General features: G+C 37.5%; 1 protein-coding gene across 1 annotated transcript; it reads left to right on the top strand.

Annotated features, from left to right (window-relative positions):
• The first annotated feature begins 278 nt into the window (after window positions 1–278).
• Window positions 279–21,072, top strand: arhgdia (Rho GDP dissociation inhibitor (GDI) alpha). The gene is made up of 6 exons (XM_059348245.1): window positions 279–372; window positions 12,935–13,133; window positions 16,148–16,231; window positions 17,765–17,841; window positions 17,978–18,041; window positions 20,274–21,072. Exons 2-6 carry the CDS (start codon window positions 12,941–12,943, stop codon window positions 20,474–20,476), a joined length of 621 nt encoding a protein of 206 aa, XP_059204228.1. The 5' UTR covers window positions 279–372; window positions 12,935–12,940; the 3' UTR covers window positions 20,477–21,072.
• The last annotated feature ends 447 nt before the right edge of the window (window positions 21,073–21,519 follow it).

Here is a 21,519-nt window from a genome sequence, read left to right as displayed (position 1 = left end):
GCTGCTTTTATTTTGTTATTAAACTTTTTATTTGAAGAAAAACAAAACAGCACATACATGTTGCTCTACATCTTGTAAACATGTCAAGTCTTTTCATCAAAACATACAAAGAAAGAAATGGTTTTGAAAAATAAACAACATAATATAAATAAAATCAAAATCACATCCTTGCAAAAGCATTTAAACTCTATCACAATACTCTTACAAAGACATACTTATACCTAAATTGATACTGATTTTATTTTGAAGGTAGTCCACCGGAAGTCGTCTCCCATCTTAGCGGCCGTTGGCTCAGATTTTGCTCCGCCGCTTCACTTTCAGCCTCTCACCGCCACTCACAGGACACTGTCCCAGCAGACCGCAGATATAACGGTAAGAGTTGATCAAACACTTGCTAAACTCCTCTTATAACTAGTTTTAGCCGAGTGAGTATGTCTCTAGACGTTAAACATACATTTCTGAGGTGCTTTGGTGTAGTTAGCGGGTTGTTCGACTCTTCATAAGGAAGTTACAACATGAAGAGGGAGTTTGTTCACCAAAGAGCAACTTCCTTCCTGCAGTAAGGGTTTAAGCTTCTTAATCCATATTTACTTTATTATAATTGTAGTATAAGAATATCAAAACCCCTTAAGCCTTTTCAAGTTATTCGGTGTCAGGGGATTGAACCATTGGTGGTTCGTTTCCGGGTGTTGGGTTCTGAAGTGCCGCTCGGTGACGTCATCCATTGCATTAAATTGTTCACAAAAACTCACACAGCGCGTGGATGCATTAGCTAGTTCACCAAAAGTTTATTTAGAGGCGTAATTCATTTTTTAAAATGCGTTTTTTTGACTGTCATGTGGCATATAAGGAACAGTTTCTTCCACTTCCTGGAACTAAAATGTCTTTCAATTTAAGTTAGCCTCGAGCACTTACCGAACACCACACCTTTTAGAGGCTATTGTAGTCAAGTGCACATGGATTACATCTGTTTAGATCAAACGTGCTACAAGTGATAGTCCCCTTTTATGTTCTTTTGTGTGATAGTTGAGATGTGTGCTCAGATAAATGGCTGATAATTGATTTCTCAAAGAGATCTCACTGACCCTAAATCCTCCCTTTCCTTCCTGTGTGTGAGATAACTGGCCTGGATGATTTTTTTTCGCTCGCTCCCATTTAGGACTTGGACACCTTTCAGATATCTGTCAGGGCATTTTCATTTGCTTCGTCTCAATCTGAGAATTTGCAACCTTGCAGTGAGGACCGGATGTCTCATTTTGCAGCTTCTCTTTCCCTTATTTGACCTGGTTGATCTTGAGTAGACCCAAAGAGGTGGGATCATCAACTGAAGAACCAGCATTTTCATTGAAGTTATTTCCCAGAAAGCCAGTGAATTAAGTTGCATGCATGTTCAAGCAGCTCACGGTAAGGAGGACAAGGGTCAAATCCACAGGCCTGAACTGTTAAACATTGCATTAGCTCGTTTTTTAGAAAGTTAAGGTGTGTACATTCAGTGCATGGTGCTGAAGCAACATACCCAATAGCTGCTGGTTTCAGCTCCATTTATGGCAATTTAATTGGTTTGTCTATTTGATTTCATTCTAAAGTATTTGGGGGATCAATATGAAAGTGTTTTTCAAATGCAATTTTTTTCCCTATTTCATTACATTTTGTTAGCGACAAATCATGTCTGGCTGCATCTGTTTTCAGCTCAGTGCTCAGGGGAATAGGGGCAGAGATGCTAGCCAGACGCCCACCCTCCTCCCATACACAGATCAGTGTGAGCTAATAATGATCGGCCCTTCCTCCACAAACGGTGTGGTCCTCCTGAGCCAGATCATGGCCTCCCTCAGCCTCAACCGTGGCCTTCAGAAGCACTTCCTGTCAGAAAGTATGGGAAATGTTGGTAGCATTTAAAAAGCCCATATATTTGAATTTCTCACTCGTGATTTTGGCCTTTAAGCTGTAAATTGGTTGAATTTACACCACCTGTAATATCAAGTTGTTGCCGTCCTTGAAGGAAACTGTTATACAGCTGTAATTCTGCATTGTGAAGAGTCCTACACCTCCACTGAGGCTGTTGCCCAGGGAGGCAGACCCGAATCTGGGAATAAGCCCTGACCTTTCAGCTGGCACCTTAGCGATCCCATTCACTGGCAGCTTCCTGCTGCTGCACGCAGGGATTTCTCACTGGCTATTTTTAAAGCTTCCCATTTGTTCTGGTTCTTCCTGGGATAGAGTCATGTTTTGTTTCTTTTTCTCTCACATCCACCTCTCTCTGTGAGGCTCATTGTCTTTGTGATTGCATTAGTCTGATAGACATCTTGAAAACGTTATCTTGGTTATGAAAAGGCGATTGAACCAATAGCTTTACTCATAATCAATAACCACAAGCTCATGGCAAGTTTCTAGTATGTTCCTTCCTTCTTCACCCGTTTTTTTCTCACCCATTCTCTATTTCCGTTGAGGCTGAGTTCCTCTGCATTGCCTCAACGCTGCAAGAAGCTCTTGGTGTAACACTTCCTTAAAGTTTTTTACACTACATCAACTACTACAACTTGGTAAAAGCCAGCATGTTTTTTTCTGATGTAACATCTAGCAAGTGCCCATTTGCATTAATACAATTAAAGCATTGTTTAAAACCAATTGGTTTTAAACAATGGTGGACACAGGTGGAGCGTTAAATAAGAAGAGCTGTGCTTCAGATTCTGTGGTTTTGTGCTCAAAAGGATATGAATCATCTCGCCTGAAAAGGAAGTCTGCAGTCATTTCTTGACTCAAATAGGCCTAGTGGCGGACTGGCATGCAAGGCAACCTCGTCTAGAACTAAAAAGCTACTGCTGCTACTTAGTCACTATATCATCAAGTATAATGACATCTGCGGTATCTAGATGCACAATATACATGTGTGTTTTAAAGAGTTTGTATTGTATTTGGTGCAGCCATTAACTGTATTCTTTGCAAAAGAAAAAACAATCCTATTTCGTATCACTGTCATTTTTGCTGCTGATGTGCTATTTTCACTACTATCCACTCAGGTAACTGCAACCTAAAACCTGAAGCAACACTAAGATGATGGTGCAGAAAAACATTTAAAATGGCTACTAGTGGTGACCTACTTATCCATACAAAATCCCATTGAAATACAAGATCTCTTCTCCAGAGAGTCCTGGACAAGACCGCAGCACAATCACTTTCAATATATAGTACAATTGCACATTTTAAAATACATCCAATACGTAAAAGCAACACATGAGAGATAGTAAAAGCAGAAGGGCGTACAGGCCACAGCTACAATATACTTTGCACATTCCAGGTGAGTTAAAGACTACTTTAAACAGCTAAAAGTTTCCTTCAGGGTAATTTGTAAAATACCTTGACTAGTTCAGTGGTGTAGTAATTGAATAGTCAACAAAGAAGGAAGTACTGCTAAGGTAGTTTTATTTTAGGTCATTTTATGCATTGGGACATGACTTTTTTAAATTTAAATATCCAGTATGCCGATATATTGCTGTAGTTGCTTGTATGAAATATAATTGGCCATGGATATAAACAGGTAGTTTGCATACAGGCACTTTAGCAATACATTCCAACAGCTGCTTTTTTCCCCCTGAAGTGGTTTTCAGAAAAGTGAGAGACAGCTGAAGAAAATGTATGCACACCTCACAGTCCCTTCACCTCCCTCCATGCAACCAGGAAACTAGCTCGCCCTCAAGGCACACTACGCCAGCTCGCTGGTTGCAAAACAAGCTGCGCTGGTAACTAATGTACTATGTTCATTATGATGCCAGATAGTTGTCTTAAAATAGACTAAATAAACATAATCTGAAAAAACAATTCTGAAGTTTTTGGGGTTTGTTGTACCATAACAGTGCACAGGTGAAAAAGAGAGTTTTTAAATTCATTTTAACATAATTTATTTAATAAACATGTGTACAAGATTCAGTAGCTTCAACATGGTACAATACATAACATTTTAAATTTAAAAACATTATAAAAGGAACTTTTTTGCCTGTAGGCAACATTGTACCATTGAACCAATGACCCAATGAAATTAATGTGTTGAACAGTCTAAGTGTATGAAACGATAAAAAATGAAAGTTTACTCTATATTTTTTTCCAGATGGAAAAGGGCCAGGAAATGACGTTTTGGGTGATTTTTTGCAGCACAAAATGGCAAAGTTGTTTCCTTTGGAAAAGTCTGCAAAATAGTGTTTCAATATGGCCTCCTGAAGATCATGTGACAAATTAAAGCATTGCTATTGGTTCCCTATACTCTTCCCTCTTTTTTAAAGTATCGTATCACTCAAAAACATGCATTGTAGAAATTTGACAGGCCAAAAATGGGGATGTTGCCTGAGGGAAACACCGTACCATATAGGGTTAACGTCTGAGGTTGCCAGTGGTACGTTCTATTAGGAACGCAGCCACCCAAAGTGCGATCATAAAGAGAAGTTGTGGTTTCATCTAAAGTAGGTTGTAAAAACACCGATGCCTTGAGGTCAGAGCACACTTCGCGACAAGTGCCCCCATGTTCTAATTATTCTCTTCAGACGTCTCTCACTTATGTAAAAGCCGTGCCTACTGCCAAGCCCTGATTTAATGCATCTATATTTGAAGCCTATCTCAAAATAAAATTCTCTGAACGTCTCCCAGAGTTTTTTTTTCCAGCCTGATAAAGTTGAGACCTCATAATAGTACCTCTTTTTTTTTTAACCTTTTATATTTTCCACCTCCATGTCCTTCTATGTTCCTGTTAAATTCAATGCAATTCAACGCAGGTGATGGAAAAATGGTTTTACTTAACAACTTGTATGAGCTAATGCATTTGCTGCATTGACACATTGCAGAAGGATGTACTTGTTTCAACATCACCAGTTTCATTAGAACTGTTGCACATTCAGTTATTCCCAACTACCTGAGCAGGGACAGTGGGACCAAAATGTTGATTTGAATCAGTCATTCTTTGAAGAAAAGCCTGTACTTGATAAGCTTTTATTAAAGCAGGGGTGTCAAACTCAAATACACAATGGGCCAAAATGTAAAACTTGAATAAAATCGCGGGCCAACATTGAACAAATAAACCTTTTAATATATACCAAACATGTTTTGCTTTAACATTTAATATGGAACCAGCAACGCTTATAAACATACAATATATAACTAAATAGTGCAGACATGCAAAATCAAATTTCAAATAAAAAACACATCAATGTCATTAATTTATTAAATAAAAATTAAATAAAAATCGTATGCCTCTTTTCTATTTGCATCCTTCTGATTTAAATATCAATAAAGTTTTTCAACAGGTTAATACATTTAAAAATAAAATAACAATAATAAATCTAGTATTAGCGGTAAATGGGCCGTATACTACCGGCGGGTCAGCTTTTATAGTACAATAATATAATAATTTGGTATTGCCTCGCGGGCCAAATAAAATTACACTGCGGGCCAAATTTGGCCCGCGGGCCAGAGTTTGACACCCCTGTATTAAAGCATCACAGTGAGGACACATTGCAGTTTGGGGGAAACTGTGTAGATAAAAGGCACAAACGTAAAGGTCTCTGAGTGTTGCATGAAAGAGATTAACAGAGCCCAGAGATGAAAGCAGCCATAGATCTGTGAGTGCCTTCTTCAATAGGGAGGTGAACCTAAAAGCTAAAGGTCATACTACAAAGGTTTCCAGTTCTCAGTCCGGCTGTCTTTGAGGTAAATGTGTGATACGTTCCTTGTATGTAAGATTTTTAGATAATCAGTTATCAACTGTAAGACTTCCTCTTCTCAAATGATCAGTAAGATGGCTCTACTGTGCACAAAGTACAAAAATCCTGTTAGGTGTCATGTTTTTCTGATGTCTGGCTGCCGTATGCCTGCTGCGTTATCTCCTTTGCCACATTGTTGTACCTCCGCATGTGTTCCTCTCTGTGGAGAGCCTGACCTGGAGCCTCCACTGTGATCAGCAGCATTGACACAACCCATAATATTACATCAAACTTCACACATGAAGATGTAGATCTACAGCTTTGTTGTCTTTGGCTTTACTCGAGCCCTGCTTAGGCAATATTGACTAAATTAACTGTTAGTGTGGCTCCGTCTAGTTTTACTTGAAACGCACACTTCAATTATGGAGCGTGAGGATGTAGTTGACGCGTGTCTTAAGTCGAAAAAAATCCCACAGTTTCTTTCTTATGGTTTATTGAAAACCTTTCGTTTGAGCATTACAAACAATAAACTGCAGCAATCCAAAAATAATAATAATTATGAGCACGGTCAAAAACTAGTGTGCTCTCCTCGTCTCCATAATCCTAATTAAAACAAAGTAAGCAATTATGACGTTACACACATCTCAGCCAATAAGAAGAGTGCAATTCCTACGAACCAATAGGCATTCTTACAACTTCAATAAAGAACTATGTAATACAAATCTGAATTATTTATCAGCTTGTGCAAAATGGCTCTAACATTAACTATTACCCTACAGGGCTGGACAGTTGCCAGGTTGCTTTGAAAACCATTGTGTTAAAAAGGCAAGCAATTTTTGGCCTTTGGTTGCTATCAGTAGTCGTCCTTTCATCAACAAATTTCTAAGCACATATTTGAAGATTTGCACGAGGAAAGCTTGATGGCTTGATTGATAACTCTCATGACTAATCAGCTGTTTCCGCTCTGCCGGTCAAGACAAGCTGACATCCAATTCCTGAAGACTTATCTCCATTTTCTCTTGTGGCCGGCCAAAGTTGTCAGATAAACAACCATTTTTTTGTTGTGTTTTCTCTCGTGCAATTGCTTCTTCTACTGTTTACTGATGAATTAGCCTACAGCAATACATAACACTGCCTTCTTCTGACCAAAGTACTTTTATGCCGATTTGCTCTAAACTAGTTGATGGTAACGTTTCCAATTCGCATTTTCTTTAATGCGACATTTCAAAAAATTTCACTTCAAATTTCTCTTAGACTTGAAAGGAAACACGACTGGTGGCAAACACATATAGACAGTAGGGACAGCAAAACATGTACTCTTTATAGCTGTATGTGAGGGATGATTCAGCTGTCTAAGGAGAATCAAGACAGATTGGCCACCATCTCCAAAAATTAGAGATAATGGACAAGCTGATGTTGGTGTCACTTGAGAGACCCACAATCAACGCCACTAATTTTTAATGGTTTTGTGATGGAAATCAGCGCAATGATCCAGGAAAAACAAAATTTGAAGGGTAAAGAAAAGATGAATAAGAAAGCAGTGACTTGTTGGATTTCTTTTTAAGGAATTTAGCTCTACTGGTATTTTGTATACCAGTTTATAAAAAGTAAGTTACAGGTTCTTTACCCTATTGGTAATGCATCCACCCTACAGCGGCTTTTTGGCATTTTTCTCTTGTTTGGCAGCAGTAGTAGGCGGGACTTAATTTCACTCTGTCTCTATTGGGCGTGGACATGTTACTGATAACACTCCGAATTCTGTAAAGTATCAGATAAATCACAAAAGATGAGGAATTTTGTTTGGTGACCCCAAAAAAAATATTCCTATAGTAGGGACTATCTTAATTACTCAAAATATAAGGCGACTAAAAATGGAAACCATATTTTCAGTTTTGGCGACCAATAGTAGATGTGGATGCATCCACTTTTAATAGTAAGTTAGTGTGGAGCCCTGCCCTATTTTCCACTTTTCCCTGAAAAACTAGCTTTACATGCCAATTATGGCTACACACACACACACACACACACACACACACAAACAGACGCCCTACTTCCCCTCGTCATAAACCCTGTATTATCCCACAGGGATTCCCTGGTTCTCACAAGCTTGTTGGTGAATTATCTTCAGTCACGTTTGATGACACTAATGACTCCTGTCGAAGAGAATCCTCTCCAAACACTTTCCTCCAGTGTCCCTGAATGCCTCATTAGCTGTAATCCCACTTTCGTTAATCTCAGTGCTTAGCGGTGTTGCTAAGGAACAGTTCTAATCTGAAGCCTCAGCTGCGGCCGAGCCCGGCGTGTTTGTACAACGGCGCTGCTTAGCCCTGTCAAGCAAACTGATTATCCTGCAGGAGAACTGCCTGCAGGACTGTGCTGGTCTAAGTTAGGACACAGAGGTGGAAAGGTTCAGTGGCACGTCCAGTATTTGTTTGCATGATCTCATGACCTGTGTGTTGTCTCCCAGCAGGCTAAACAATGGCAGGGCCTTTTCCTCTCAGATTAGTGTGTAGCCAGTTAGCCACAGCTCGCATTGTTAGCCAGAAAGAATGTGCATCATTATGAGGTTGGTGATGTCAATATTGTTTAAACTAATCCATTTTACTCAGTGCATGGACCTTTAATTTGTTGATTCAACAGTTTCCTACTGTGTTAAAATGGCATGTCTGAGTGGCTGTTTGCAGACATTGCATAACACTCAAACAATTTCTTCTTTTTGCTAGTGCCTATGTTGGTAACCATGTTGTTGACTGAGACTGCAGGGAAGCTGCACTGGGTATTGTGCACAAAACAAATTTTATACAGTAACTTAACTGTAAAAATCAACTATAAACTGCTTGAATTATGGTTTTCAGTCCATTCAGGACTGCTCCATTAAATGTAGTTTTGTAACATGGATTTTATTTTCTGCATAATAACAAGAATATCATTGAGATTTACTGATACTGAAACTAAACTTAAAATATTATACTTTAATTAGACTTAGACTTTATTTTATTGTCATTGCACAAAAAACACAACAGTGAATCTCATATGATATAAACATGTTTTTCTGCAAAAACCAAAAAGATCGAAAACTTCTTTAAAAGCTAGAAATTAAACCATTTATAGGTTATCAATATATGAATATGGTTTTCAGTCCATTCAGGACTGCTCCATTAAATGTAGTTTTGCAACATGGATTTTATTTTCTGCATAATAACAAGAATATCATTGAGATTTACTGATACTGAAGCTAAACTTAAAATATTATACTTTAATTAGACTTAGACTTTATTTTATTGTCATTGCACAAAAAACACGACAGTAAATCTCATGATATAAACAGGTTTTTCTGCAAAAACCAAAAAGATCAAAAACTTCTTTAAAAGCTAGAAATTAAACAATTTATAGATTATCAATATACATGCAAAATAATTTTCTCTTGATTTACTAAGATTAATTAAATCGCTAATCATCTTGGCTCTTAAAATCAGGAGCCATCTAATCGATGAATAAGTAAACAAGATAAAGAATCTCATCAGGGGTTCAACACCACGGACACATTTCAGTCTGTAACAACATATTTTAACGGAATTATCCAGCCTTAACCCTTTAAAAGACTTAAAACATTGTCAGTGTCACAGTTTAAAAAAACAAACGGACTCTGATGTGCACAATTGGTGGAGCTAGGGTTGCACAATATGGGGAAAATATGTAATAACGTTGTAATTGTGGTAAAGATTTTCTTCGGATCAATGAACCGATATTGAACTGTTCTCAGTTCTGCCTTTCTGTTGCATGCTTCAGAAATAAGACACATTTCTTAAAATAATTTCGAAAATGTGTTTATTGAACAAATTGAACATTGAAGGCACCAATAAAGACTAATAATAGTTTCATTTTAAAGTGCAGCTTTCTACTGATAGTCTTATTCGGAAAATCCCTGAATACAATATCTCGGTCTTGACATCAAGATGTTGATTTAAAAAAAAAATTGTGCGGCCATTCCTTTTTAAATCCTGCCATAGATGACATTTTAAACGAAGCAGAAGTCTCCTCCATGTCTTTAGAGACAGTAGAAAGCTGCACTTTAAAATGGAACTATTATTAGTCTTTATTGGTGCCTTCAATGTTCAATTTGTTCAATAAACAAATTTTCGAAATTATTTTAAGAAATGTGTTGTATTTCTGAAGCATGCAACAGAAAGGCAGAACTGAGAACAGTTCAATATCGGTTCATTTATCTGAAGTAAAATCTTTACCACAATTACAACGTTATTACATATTTTCCCCATATTGTGCAACCCTAGCTCCACCAATTGTGCACATCAGAGATGTTAATTTAAAAAAAAAAAAAAAAAATTTGTGCAGCCATTCCTTTTTAAATCCTGCCATAGATGACATTTTAAACAAAGCAGAAGTCTCCTCCATGTCTTTAGAGACACTATGTGTGTATTTTGCCGCTCTTTACACAACATGCATATAAAAGCAGCCAGCACTTCCTCGTCTGTGACAGTTTGCTTCACTGCAGTCAAAGTGCAACTTATTGCGGGAGAGGAGAGGAAGTGAGAAAAACAACCTGTTCATCCATAGTTGAATAATGACACGACATCGCCCTGCTCTTGTCTTCCTCTCTCTCTGCCTCTCCCTCTGGGTGCAACAAGGAGCCTCTCACCCCCCCGACCAGAAACACTCACACACAGCTGACCTGCTATTGGCAGAAAAGGAATTTGTGTTTTTATGAGAGGCCCCGTTTGGAAAAATGGTGCTGTGTTCTCAGTTCCTGCTTGGCTAATACCCAACTGTATATGGCCGTCACAATAGAACAGAGAAGAGCGTTAGAGCGCCGTACTAGTTCTGTGTTGTTGCACAGAGTGTTTGCAGTCAGGTGATTTGTTGTGGTTGCAAACAGTGTGTTGATGTATTACTTTACTGAGAGGTCCCACCTGTGTTGATCATGTGAAATCTGTGTTTGCATTTGTCTGATTTGTTAGCTTGCTTGTGTTGATATATGACCTTTAACGTGCACAATAACACTGATCTGAAACAAAATTGAGCCAACTTAAACTAAAGAGAGAAGTTCAGATGTTTCACCCCGTCTTCCTCTTTCATTTAAAGACTGTTTTTTGTTTTTCTGTATACAGATTTGTTTATTGACATTCATCTTCTTGGGTTTATTTCAGCCCTTTAACATAACTTAAAGACACAATCTACTTTTTCAGCCTCTCTTACAGTTTGACAGCTTTAGTTCCTGCTTGGTTGCATTTACTAAATACAGGAAGTCGGGTTCTTTCAGCGTGCAAATGTCAAACATTAAGGATGAGCAGTGTGAGGCCAGTGTGGCCTATTGACTGAGAGGAATGTTTTCTCAGCAGCCAAAAAAGATAATAATAATGAGTGAACAAATGTGACTGACCTCAGAGCTGGGTGTGCTATGCTTGACATTACTAAATAGTATCACTTCTCCTAATAACACATACATGGCTTTGTTGATTTCTGCCTGAATCAGGAAATTAAAGCATATTTATGATCACGCTGCTGTGCAAACGGCTCAAACATCATTCAACCAATAACTTTTTTCCTTTGCACTGAATTTTATTAGCAACAATTGAGTTTTGTAGCACATTAAGTTCTCACTATGAAAATTCTTACTGTTGTATGCACGGGTGATTCGTCTTATTTTTTAATCATGATTTTATCCTACCACAAAATTATAATCAAGATAAAATGATAGTGTTTGATGATCGTTTTGTTAAAACCCAGCACACTTATTTCCTTTACAGAGGTGCACCAATTACTTACCGGCTGGAATATGTTGCATATTTTACAAAAGTGTTAAATATATCTTTTAGTATTTTTCATGAAATTGTTGCAGTGCGCTAAAACATTTCATCTGATTTTATTTTTTAAGTTTTGAATAAACAGAGTTTGAAGTAGGTGGTGAAAGTACTAATGTTACAACATTATTATTTTTTATTTAATTGTTATTGCTGTTAACCCATTGAAGCCTGGAAAGCGGATACGTCGTTTTGTAGTATTTGTATAAGCTCTCAAATACTTTTTGAATTTCATTTCTATCTGCTACAGAGGCTGTAAAATCTATTATTTAGTAGAAGAGTTGACACTTTTTTTTTCCAGAATTTCCAGAAAATTAGAGGCTTATTTTAAAATCGCCCAGCGATTTTTCAGGCCTCAATGGGTTAAGGAAAATCCACTATTAAAAAGAAAAGTTCTTTAATAAAGTTGAATAAATGCATGGTGCTTCTGAAGTCACTGAGGGATTTCAATATTGACCAAAGTCACCAGGATTATGATTTTTGCCATAATCAAGCAGCCCTGTGTTATTGTGTCATTCCCTGCTCAGGATCAACATCATCACTTCTAATCTGTAGTGAGTGGTGTGTCAGGGCAGTTGGGTGTCATTAGCTACATTAGCACTGCTGGGTTTTTTCTGTTGTGTGAAAGCACAATTGGTGCTCAGATCCTCATCAGCTTTTATTAGACCAGCGGCCTCTGCTGTACGTCACTGCTGTAGCCCGAGAGAAACGGGCTGCAGACAGTTACGTGTCCTGGCTCTCGTCTCTGCTAGAGTGTTTGTTTCGTGCAGCCACAGGTGTGATCATTATGTCATGTGTGCTTTGTTTTCATTCTGGTCAAGTATGCACTGACAAAGCACAGTAAAACCGCCTTGCCCCTTGCCAAAAAATAACGATAAAGGGATTATCCAACACCTCATTTAAGTAGATAAATCTTTTGTGACTGAGCCTGCTATCTGTGATCTAAACTATTGACAGCAAGGTCTGTCATCCTTAACCCTGTCCCTCTGTTTGGACAGCGTCTTTGCTATATCTAAAATATTTGTATATTTCTTTCATGCGCCACTCTACCGTATAGAGCTCTATCAGCAGTATCTGCAAAAACACTGAAAATCAGCATAGACAAACAAATAAACCAAAAGAGGAACAATGTGATTTATGATGGGGTTTTTTTTTTCTACTTGAACTGCTGCTTTGCATTGCTTAAGCCCAGAGTTCAAAGTTCACTGAGGTTTCCTACTGGATAAATAATCTGTAAAAATCCTCCCACAGCAGGATGTCTAATAACAATGTGCTGCTTTGCTCCACATGTAGGCCCAGTTTCATTAAAGCAACCCTAAAGAGTATAAAAAGGGAAGTGGTCTGTTGTGTGGAGTCCTGCTGTCAGTTCTTATTAGTTTATTGTCTTGTCCTCTAACCTCTCTGCTGTGCTCTCCTTCTTGCTGTTCTTAGTGCACCATGGCAGAGCAGGAGCCTACAAAAGAGCAGCTGGCAGCGCTGGAAATCAAGGACGAAGACGATGAAACCAATACTAACTACAAACCTCCTGCCCAGAAGAGCCTACAGGAGATCCAGGAGCTGGACAAAGATGATGAGAGCCTGCAGAAGTACAAGGCCACACTGCTGGGCAATGTAGCTGGTGTGGAAGCAGGTTGGTGTTCCCTACTGAGGAACTCTCAGGATCTTATGGAACAGCTGTAATACTAACTTGAGCGAACTTTGTATTCTATAGACTAGACCAGTAGTTCTCAACCTTTTTGAGTCGCGACCCCCAATTTAACATGCATGTTGTCCGCGACCCCCACTCACGCACACGCACAGTTCAGATCACCCAAAAAAGAAACAAAATGACCAAAAAGAGTAAACAAATGACCAAAAAAGACACAAAATGACCAGAAAAGACACAAAATGAACAAAAAAGGACACAAAATGAACAAAAAAGGACACAAAATGACCAAAAAAAGACACAAAATGAGCAAAAAAAGACACAAAATGAGCAAAAAAAGACACAAAATGAACAAAAAAAGACACAAAATGACCAAAAAAAGACACAAATTGAGCAAAAAGGAAACAAATTGAGCAAAAAAAGACACAAAATGACCAAAAAAAGACACAAAATGACCAAAAAAAAGACACAAATTGACCAAAAAGGAAACAAATTGAGCAAAAAAGACACAAATTGACCACAAAATGACAAAAACAAGACACAAAATGACTAAAGAAAGACACAAAATGACTAAAAAGAACACAAAATGACCAAAAAAAGACGAAAACACATGAACACTTTAACACAGTGGAGACAGAGCTGACTTCCAAAATGATTTGGCGACCCCCAGAAATCATCTCACGACCCCAATTGGGGTCCCGACCCCAAGGTTGAGAACAGCTGGACTAGACTACTCTCATTGTTTGATACATATTCTCGCAAAAAATCACACCCTCATCATGCTAACATAAGTTTCAATGAGGGGTGTGCCATATCGTATCGTTCACAATAATATCGGTATATTTTTTTTATGGTTAAAAAAAAATGCATGTCATGATATTGGCAACATTCCTACTTCTTGATGTAGTGGTGTAAGGTTAACAATTAAAGTTGTTTTAATCACAAGAAGCTACTTACTCTCTGTCGCTAAACACATGCAGCTTTCAAAATAAGAGCACGGTGTGTTAACAGAATCCACCACAGAACTTACTAGAAGACTGTCAAAATAAGATTCCTTAAATAAAACATACAAGAACCTTTATTCTCTTTTACAAAATGTCATTAAAATATGCCCCCGGAACGCCTAAATGGTTATTTTTATTATTTGCTCATACTCAAGAGTCAAGAATAAATTTTTTGTATTTGGCAACTGTTGAGATTTGCACTTCAAACTACATTTTAGATTTTTATTTATTTATACAGACTAAAAAAAAAACATATTTTCTATATCTTTTTAAGTATTTCCTAATATCGTTATCGCAAAAATTGCCTGCAATATCGTGATATTCTTTTAGGGCCATATCGCCCAGCCCTAGACTAGACTACTCTCATTGTTTGATACATATTCTCGCAAAACATCACACCCTCATCATGCTAACATAAGTTTCAATTAAAATTACGGGGATCATTCTTCCCCATGTTGTGAATCATATTGCAATATCGGTCATAATTATCACAATCGGATAGCTTTTTGTTAAATTGTTTCACCCGAGTGTAGGTTATGTCTTCAAAGGTGTTACCATAGACTGTATATAAATATTGGACGTAGTCACCCTGATGTCACCCATCCATCTTTGTGCGCAAGGACGGCTGTATCTAAAAATCAACTCTTAATGCTAAAACAAAATTTACGTTACTCGCCAGAAAAAATGAACAGCCGACTCCTTGAAGAGTCTTTTAGTACAACTGAATGCTGAACAAGACATTTTACATGAACAAAATGTTTAAATAAACTTTCATGAAATTAAAACACACTGTAAGTGTCAAAATTCTGCTACGAAAACATGGCAACAACACGGCTGTTTAGATGTCCACAGTGCCGCATTGTTTTGCTTCGATTGTTGACATGTTGGCAACCTGTCAATCAAAGGTAGCCACGCCCCAAATCATACGTTTCTCTATCATCTTTTTTCTTTTAACCCATTGAGGCCTGAAACGCCTGTAAAACCTCTGGGCGATTTTAAAATAAGCCCCTAAAACCTGAAGTTTTTCTGTAAATTCAACAGAAGTGTCAACGCTTCTACTAAATAATAGATTTTTCAGCCTCTGTAGCAAATAGAAATGAAATTAAAAAAGTATTTGAGAGCTTATACAAATACTACAAAACGACGTGTCCAGGCTTTCCAGGCTTCAGTGGGTTAAATGGGACCATTACGTACTCTATTACCATCATATTGTCTTGAAGAAGATTTGAAAAAAGCGATTGAGACCATAATGTTGCCGCGAGAATTTTTTCTGAGGTAATAAATCAAGTGAGAAGTCGTCTCATTTTGTATTGAGATAGACAAGACAGGAGTTCTTTTAAAACGGCCGTTGGCGACCCCTGATGAAATCTTTTAAAGGATTGCAGGCTGAAGGAACTTCCGGGGTTGCAGCATGGGTGTATTGCATGTAAATGTGTATTCATAACAATCTCTCCAACAGCTGCTGAAGTTGTTGTGTGTTGCTGTGTGTTTGTACTACCAACAGTGCAGAGAGTCAAACCTCAGCTTTTTGCTGTGAAAACATTTCAGTCACGCAGAATATTGAAAAGTGTAAAATAAATAAGTGGATTGAAAACATTCATACTTTTTTTTGCTTAAATAGATGTCTCAAAGTTTTTTATGTTTAAATTAGGGGTATGCCATATCGTATCGTTCACAATAATATCTGTATATTTTTTTTATGGTTAAAAAAAATGCATATCATGATATTTGCAACGTTCCTACTTCTTGATGTAGTGGTTAAAGTTGTTTTATTCACAAAAAGCTACTTACTCCCTGTTGCTAAACACATGCAGCTTTCAAAATAAGAGCACAGTGTATTAAGAGAATCCACCACAGAACTTACAAGAAGACTGTCAAAATAAGATGCCTTAAATAAAAGGCATAATTAAAAATATTTTTCACATTTTGCACAATTCTGTCCGGTGCTATAAACGGGTGAGCCTGATTTCTGATCCTGTGATCTTTCTCTCCTAGACCCCAGCCTCCCCAACGTCCAGGTGACCCGTATGACTCTGGTGTGTGAAACGGCTCCCAACCCTCTGGTCCTTGATCTGACTGGTGAGTGGTGCAGACAGCTGTCTGTGTGATGCTCGGATGGGGACAAAACTCAACAGTTGACATCTGAAAAGGTTTTTTTTCTACCTTAATGTGCACAAGGCCACAGTTGCACTGCAGGCTTTGCTTACAGCAGATACACTGGAATAATTTGCTCATTGTAACATTCATTACGAACAGTAATCACTCCCATCCTTGTGTGCAAATGTAGACCAAATGACCTGCTGGGTCATTGGTCTGCTAATTAGTAATGACATAATGCCTTTGTTAGTGGGTTAATGAGCCATTTCCTGATGTGCTCCCTCAGTGGTCACACAGAGCAGAACAGCTTGGCTCACTGTGCCACCTGGTGGTCAGTATCTATACTACAGCAGGTTGCTTTAGAGCAGCTATTCTCAACCTTGGGGTCGCAAGCTGATTTCTGGGGGTCGCCATATCATTTTGGAAGTCAGCTCTGTCTCCACTGTGTTAAAGTGTTCATGTGTTAATGTGTCTTTTTGGGTTTTTTGGGTAATTTTGTGTCTTTTTCTGATCATTTTCTGGTCAATTTGTGTCTTTTTTGGTCATTTTTTTTCCTTTTTTTGGTAATTTTGTGTCTTTTTGGTAATTTTTTTTTCTTTTTTGGGTGATCTGAACTGTGCGTGTGAGATTCTGTTCAGTGAGCGGGGGGTCGCGGACAACATGCGTGTTAAATTAGGGGTCGCGACTCAAAAAGGTTGAGAACTACTGCTTTAGAGAATGTGATTCCTCACTCTGTGAGCCCTACTTGTTTATTAACCGTTAGTTTGTATCACGGGTCTCAAGCTCGAGGCCCATGGGCCAATTGTGGCCCTCGTGACGATATTTTGTGGCCCCCACCTTGATATGAAAGTTTAATGTGAGTTTTATATGAATGGCACTTTACCGTGTTGTGTGTGGAAGGTCCCTTTAATTACTTTGGTAATTTTATGTCTTTTTTAAAAATAATTTAGTGTGTTTTTAAAATAATTTTTTGTCTTTTTTTTTTATTTTGTGTCTTTTTTAAAGTAATTTTATGTCTTTTTTTGGTAATTTTGTTTCTTTATTAAGTAATTTAGTTTTTTCTGTCATTTTGTGTCTTTTTTTAAATAATTTTGTGTCTTTTGGTCATTTTGTGTCTTTTTTTAAAAATAATTTAGTGTGTTTTTTAAATATTTTTTTTTCTTTTTTTTATTATTTTGTGTCTTTTTTTAAAGTAATTTTATGTCTTTTTTTTGTTTGTAATTGTGTGTCTTTTTTGGGTCATTTTGTTTGTTTTTTAAAATAATTTTGTGTCTTTTAGGTTATTTTGTGTCTTTTTAAAAATAATTTTGTGTCTTTTTTGTAATTTTGTGTCTTTTGGTCATTTTGTGTCTTTTTTAAGTAAATTATTTTTTTTCTATCATTTTATGTCATTTTTATCTGCCTCTAGCGGCCCCCAGGTAATTTGAGTTTGAGACCCCTGGTTTGTATGTTTTTAGACTGCTTCTTCACTCTTGCTTGACTTTCCGTTTCATGCTGTGTTGCCTCCCTTTCCAGGAGACCTTCAGGCTTTCAAGAAGGAGGCATTTGTGCTGAAAGAAGGAGCTGAATACAGAATAAAGATCAACTTCAAGGTGAGAGAGTCTGATCTTTGTCAAAGCCAGAATTCCTCAGACTGTTGGAGTCATGAATGTGCTACTGCAGCTGCAGCGAGCTGTCTTTCTCATGGGAAACTGTTCATCAGGATATGATGCATGTTGCTTTTTGCAGGTCAACAGAGATATCGTGTCAGGCCTGAAGTATAATCAGCAAACATACAGGAAATCGGTAAAGGGTAAGGCTGCCTTAATTGTCTCATTTCATCTCTGCAATTTCTTAAGGAGTCAATTTGTGATGGAAATGTCATGTAAAACAGACCTAACTCAAAGGAATAATTAAACATTATGGGAAATATGTGTTTGTGCTTCCTTTCTATGACAGACATGATGTCTTTAAAGTAAATGTTAGAGATTTGGAAAAAACCCAATTCATGTCCAGTATGATTTTTTCAATCAAAATAATAACAAAGGACATCAGGCAATGCCTCCTTTGCAGTGAGTGTCTCCCGTTTAGGATTTCTTCAGCTTCCACTGTTCAGGAGGTTTTTACTAGAAGCAGAATTTCCTGCAGAGGTCTCCTAGGGGTGTGCCATATCGTATCGTTCGCGATAATATCGGTATTTTTTTTTTATGTTTAAAGAAATGCATATCATGATATTGGCAACATTCCTACTTCTTGATGTAGTTGTTTTAATCACAAAAAGCTACCTACTCCCTTTCGCTAAACACATGCAGCTTTCAAAATAAAAGCACAATGTGTTAAGAGAATCCACCACATAATTTACAAGAAGACTGTCAAAATAAGATGCCTTAAATAAAACGTACGAGAACCTTTATTCTCCTTTACGAAATTTCATTAAAATATGCCCCCGGAACCCCTAAATACTCAAGAGTCAAGAGTACATTTTTTGTATTTGGCAACTATTGAGATTTGCACTTCACACTACATGTTAGATTTATATTTATTTATACAGACTTAAAAAAAATCATATTTTCTATATCTTGTTAAGTATTTCCTAATATCGTCAAGAATATCGTTATCGCAAAAATAGCCTGAAATATCGTGATATTCTTTTAGGGCCGTATCGCCCAGCCCTAAGGTCTCCTACTTTCCACAACAACTGGGGAAAAAACACTCCATAATTTAGGTTCGTGATAAAAATCTGTTCCTCCAATCCCCTTCAGCTGGAACTAAGCTGCTGCTAAATTTGACATCTGAATAAGCTTGTTTCGCTGATAACATAAGATCCAGATGTCCAGGAAAACATTTAGTGTAAAACAACCTAGCTGGATGAATTTCTGACAGACGACCACAATGCACAGGGTTTATGCGCTTTAAATATTGTCGGAAACATTTGTGATAATGTAAGTACACCTACTTTAGTCATTTTTTTACACATTTCAGTGCAGGCTGCAGTGTAAGTAGAATAAGATTAAACTGATTTTAAATAATAAAAATGAGATCTATGATATCAACACGTGTTGAATCGGGAGATAGCATATCGTCTCAGCTCTGGCATTTACACTACCGGTCAAAAGTTTTAGAACACACCAACTTTTCCAGAATTTAATTGAAAATGATGCAGTTTAATGTCTCAGTGTACTCTGAAATGAATGCACATTTGCAACATTTAAAATTCTTTATTGAGCATGATAGTGTTTTGAAAGTAAAAAAAAAGATTCAAAATCACATTTTATGTTGGACTAAAGGACTAAAAAAAAGACACAAAATGACCAAAAAAAGACACAAAATGACAAAATGACTAAAAAAAGACACAAAATGACTAAAAAAAGACACAAAATGACCAAAAAAAGACACCAAATGGCAAAAAAGACATCAAAGGACACAAAATGACTAAAAAAAGACACAAAATGACAAAAAAAAGACACCAAAAGACACAAAATGACTAAAAAAAGACACAAAATGACCAAAAAAAGACACCAAATGGCAAAAAAAGACATCAAAGGACACAAAATGACTAAAAAAAGACACAAAATGACCAAAAAAAGACACAAAATGACTTACAAAGACATGAAAAGAATTAAAAAATGGACAAAATAGCCCAAGACTCCATAGAGTTAAGTTGTTAACCCATTTCTTGTTCCCTGAAAAAGGCCTACTTGTATAATTCTGAAATGTACATTATTTTTCAGTTTTGGTTAAGCTTACCTTTTTTTATTTACCTCTGGCAGTTCACCACTTACCTTTTGTACCCTTTCAAGCTGTTCATTTGACTTGAACTGCTTGAATTTCAATAAAAAACTGGAAAAATTGGGGTGTTCTAAAACTTTTGACCGGTAGTGTATAAAGCTACAACCATTAGCTTAGCTTCGAGCATATTTCCCAAAATGACAGACTCTTCCTTTATTTCTTGTGTTCCTGAATCTGCTAGTAGTATGTAGGTTTGTGGAGAGTTTGAATATTGATATGATCTCAAGAAGATTGTAACTCCTTTTCTGTTCCTCAGTTGATAAAGCGGACTACATGGTCGGCAGCTACGGGCCCAGACCAAAGGAGGAATACGAGTTCCTGACCACCATGGAGGAGGCACCCAAAGGAATGATCGCCCGCGGTTCCTACACGATCAAGTCCAAGTTCACCGATGATGACAAGCACGATCATCTCAGCTGGGAATGGAACATCAATATCAAGAAGGACTGGACAAATTAATCCCCCCTCGCCATCCCGCTTCAACGTCTTCCTCCTCTTTGTCCCCTTCTTGTCTCGCTGTCATTCCATTATTTCTGTCTGGCTTTTGCTCTCTCCGTCCATCAACAACCAGAATCTTTCTTTTTCTAAATTCCAATCACTTCATCATTCCCACTCCCATCGTAATGCTTTCGTTTTCTTTGCACCTGCCCTTTCTGTATTAAAGTATTAGTAGTAAATCTTTAAAAAAAAATAAAAAAAGGAGAAAGCAATCCAGCTTTTGCGGTTTATGATAGAAAAAATTAACAAAAAAAAAAATATTCTGCTCTTGGAAAAATGATCAACTATTTAACGCTTTCCTTTCCTTCCTTCCTTCCTTCGCCCTTTTCATTCTTCTGTGTTTTTCAGATTGTTTTGTACAATTACCGTGATCGGCCTTGGAAAGCATTGTGCAGGAAGTAGTCGTGCTGTATGTGTGTATGTGGCCACTGTAGCGGTCATTGAGCAATCATTGCTGGACACAACTCTTGGACGCAGCCCTCCTAAAGCCTTTGAGCAGATTATTTGTACCAGGGTCTTGGTGAATTATTTGGAATTCAGGCCACCTCTTTTTCAAATGATTTAACAGTTTCTGCTGAGAGAACGGGGAAACAGAATTACCTCTAACTCACTGTGAGCCCCAGCTGTCGGTGTGGCTGTTCCTCTCCTGATCAGGGTATTTTTTGGCAGTTGTTTTTTTTTTTTTTTAGCAGCCATGTGGCCTTAACAAGAACCCTTAGGAAGAAATAGACAACCTAATTGAGCCATTTGCCTTCAGATTACATTAACCAGACCATCATGTGAGCCTGTTTTAACAACACTTAAAATACACGGACAGGGAATCAGGACTTTAACACCTTTTTATTTCAGGTTTTTTATGATTTGTGAAAAGCCATTACGCGTTTGCTGTCGACCCCATTCAAACATTTGGTAACACTTTCTATGAAGACTACATCTATAGTGCATTATGAGCGCATTCATAGTGAATTATAATGCTCATTATAATCAATCATAATGCATTATGA

The sequence above is a fragment of the Centropristis striata genome, chromosome 13, assembly GCF_030273125.1.
Source record: "Centropristis striata isolate RG_2023a ecotype Rhode Island chromosome 13, C.striata_1.0, whole genome shotgun sequence".
In the NCBI taxonomy this organism is placed as follows: Eukaryota; Metazoa; Chordata; class Actinopteri; order Perciformes; family Serranidae; genus Centropristis; species Centropristis striata.
The sequence above is the reverse complement of the archived record's forward strand: the minus strand, read 5'-3'. Positions and strand labels throughout refer to the sequence as shown.

Excerpts from the sequence above, each read along its gene's own strand:
- arhgdia (XM_059348245.1), top strand. The coding sequence starts at position 12,941 with ATGGCAGAGCAGGAGCCTACAAAAGAGCAGCTGGCAGCGCTGGAAATC. Across the intron at positions 13,134-16,147 it reads TGTAGCTGGTGTGGAAGCAG|ACCCCAGCCTCCCCAACGTC; the intron begins GTTGGTGTTCCC and ends TTTCTCTCCTAG. Across the intron at positions 18,042-20,273 it reads ATACAGGAAATCGGTAAAGG|TTGATAAAGCGGACTACATG; the intron begins GTAAGGCTGCCT and ends TCTGTTCCTCAG.